Genomic DNA, 2,918 nt, shown 5'->3' with positions numbered 1-2,918 from the left:
ACACGTGTCCATGTGGTCATGATTCCAGCCCACCTGTTAACCTGCCGTCCCGCTCGACTCGGTCGCAGCAGCTCAGGGTTTCAGCAGAGTTTGAAGATTCGCCCCAAGTTGCTCGTTGTTCACAAAATTAATTCACTGCAGCAACACAGGTGCCTTTTGCTCCCACTTCAAAGGATAACTGTGTGAATTTGTCCCAACGAGGGGAGAGGGAGAGGTGGTGGGGAGGGTGAGGAATGGGTCGGGCCGGGGCCTGGTTGAGGGGTGTGGTTGGGTATAAACCAGGGGACAGTGGCGTTTCTGTTGTTGTCCCATTCCCCTGCGCTCTTCTTTGTTTGGGTTTTCCTTCTCCTCAGAGCTCCCTGTCCCTGCAGAGTGGGACCCGTCCTCTACTGAGACAGAGCACTGTCCAATCTGCGGCGTCCATCTATTGGGAGCTCCACAGAAACCAGTAACCATGCTGACGGTTTTGGCGCTGGCGTCCGTTGTCCTCCTGGGAATAGGTAAAAAAAAAAACTAAACTTCTTTTTTTTTTTTTTTAGTTCGTCTGTTTCCAGTTTGATGAAAGTTCAAAAATCTTGCATCTGTTAAAAGCTCGTTATCTTTCTTCGGACGCGGGGGTTAAAGGTTAAAGAAGGATTTGAACAAGAGGTTTTTATTTCTTTATTTGATTACCTGATGAAAATAAAGCTTTGGAGCTGATTTAAACCGTCCCTCTGCAGCTGATTTATACTTAACTAAAGCCTTTAATTGCGTCTTGACATTTGCTGCATCGATTCCATGTAAAATGGACTCTGCTCGTTTTTACAGTGTCATAAACGGCCCTTCAACGTGCACTGAGTTGTGTTTCCATAAAGCAGGTGTCTCCGAGCCTGGAAAGTAAAGGGAACTAATATTTTGACTTTCAAGCTGAGGTTTAGCTGTCGAACACTTTTTTTTTTCTCCCACACCTCCCTCCTGTCAGATATTTGTGGATTTTTTTGTCAGGATTTTAATTAAAAGCGTCAAGCGTGGTTTCATTGACGAGCGGTGCGGGGGCTTTGCTGTATCGCTGGAAGGATGCTTGCAAGAGGAAGCTGCGAACTTTACTGTGTGGGTGTCGAGGAGGCTGTGACCTGCAGATACTCACCCACATGTCGTCCAAGAATGGCGGGGCACGGCTTCTCCCTGCAGGCTCTGCTGGTTGTTTGACATGCTGGGGTCAAGGGAAGTAAAATATTGATTTTCTTTTTTCAGCCGAAACCAAATTAGCATTGATCATTAAATATCACCGGAGCATAAACAGTGCAGACGGTTAGGCCCACATCACCCTTACTAATGGAGAAAATGATATTCCCCTTTGCTTTTACAGACTCGCCCATATTCCAGTAATTACCGAGCATGTGAGCGAATCGATGCTGGCTTTGACACCACTGAATGTACAGTCAGTCAATCTGCATGCATACGTAATTATTTGGGATTTACGTTACAGATTTCAAAGGAGCGCACTAATGAATGTTGTTGAGCGTCAGTTATAGTGGGGATTAAAAATCGGCAGAAACTGCAGCAATCGGAGGATCAGTGCACGTGCACACCCATCAGAACTGTTCAAACAGGTTCTGCCCGCTCATTTAGGCTGCTCTGCAAACGCTCGTTTGTTTGCTGACTGGCATTAAAGTCTGACGACGTGTGTTTGGATTATGGAGCAGAGTGTGATGTGAATGTGAAACGTTTGGATGTTGGTTAAATGGACCTGATTTGTGTCTCCCAGTGCCGGAGCAGTCCCAGGCCATCACTATTTACACCGGCTGGGAGCGCCACGCCCTGGTGGGCTCTGACATCAGGCTCTCCTGCTCCTTCTTCTCCTGGCGCTGGATCTCGGATGACGTCACCTTCTCCTGGACGTACAGGCCCGACGGCTCCCGGGACAGCATCTCTGTAAATAACTCTCTCACGCACACACGGCTTGCTGTGTTCTCTCACTCTGAAGAGTTTTTGAACTTTTACTTCCTGAAAAGCGTTGACGCTTGGTTCACTCTGGCTGCCTTCATCAGCGTTTTTTTTTCCTCCAACTGCAGCTGTTTCATTAAAGGAGCTCTGATAAATCACTGCACGCCACACGTCCAGAAGCCCACCGCTCACATAGATGGAAACAGTTTGTGGCATGGAGCGTTTATCAGCTGAGACGCCCTCACAGAAAGCCAAGTAGAAAGCTTCCTCTCCCATTTTCTCCTTTTTCGCCCAAATTGGTATGGGGTGCCGTTTAAGTTACACAGGCAAAAATTAACAGCAATTTTTTGGTTTATTTAACCTTTATTAAGAAAAAAAATGTTTTTTCTAAGTCATATTTTCACCATGTTATTCATACATTTATAAACGTCATACTTTCAAACTAAATATTTAATTTACAAGCTAAATATTTAGTTTACAAACTAAATACTTAACTTGCAAGTTAAATGTTTAGTTAGTAAACTGAATATTTAGGTGTAAATTAAATATGTAATTTCCAAACTAAACAGCTAAACATTTAATTCCTACACTCGGTATTTAATTTGCTAACTAAATATTTAACGCTCACCTAAATATTTAACTTTTAAGCTAAATATTTAGCTTGCAAGTTAAATATTTAGATGAGAGTTAAATATTTAGTTAGCAAATTAAATACTGAGTGTAGGAATTAAATGTTTAGCTTAGAAATTAAATGTTTATTTTGGAAATTAAATATATAGTTTGGGCAATAAATATTTAGTTTGGAATTTAAATGTTTAGTTTTGAAAATAAAGATTTAGCTTGGAAATTAAATATTTAAATTACACCTAAATATTTAGTTTACTAACTAAATATGTTACTTGCAAGTTAAGTATTTAGTTTGTAAACTAAATATTAGCTTGTAGTTTAAATATTTAGACGAGAGTTAAATATTTAGTTAGCAAATTAAATAC

The 2,918-nt window shown here is 41.6% G+C and overlaps 1 protein-coding gene across 1 annotated transcript in view; it reads left to right on the top strand.

Annotated features, from left to right (window-relative positions):
- Window positions 1-311: 311 nt before the first annotated feature.
- The window catches only part of mpz (myelin protein zero), a 19,837-nt gene continuing 17,230 nt past the window's right edge, over window positions 312-2,918 (top strand). Inside the window, exons 1-2 of the mRNA XM_037681909.1 lie at window positions 312-500; window positions 1,748-1,914. Coding sequence (XP_037537837.1) covers window positions 455-500; window positions 1,748-1,914 — 213 coding nt within the window. The 5' untranslated portion in view covers window positions 312-454. The remainder of the gene's footprint in view (window positions 501-1,747; window positions 1,915-2,918) is intronic.

The sequence above is a fragment of the Nematolebias whitei genome, chromosome 9, assembly GCF_014905685.2.
Source record: "Nematolebias whitei isolate Nwh7 chromosome 9, NemWhi1, whole genome shotgun sequence".
NCBI lineage: Eukaryota > Metazoa > Chordata > Actinopteri > Cyprinodontiformes > Rivulidae > Nematolebias > Nematolebias whitei.
The sequence above is the reverse complement of the archived record's forward strand: the minus strand, read 5'-3'. Positions and strand labels throughout refer to the sequence as shown.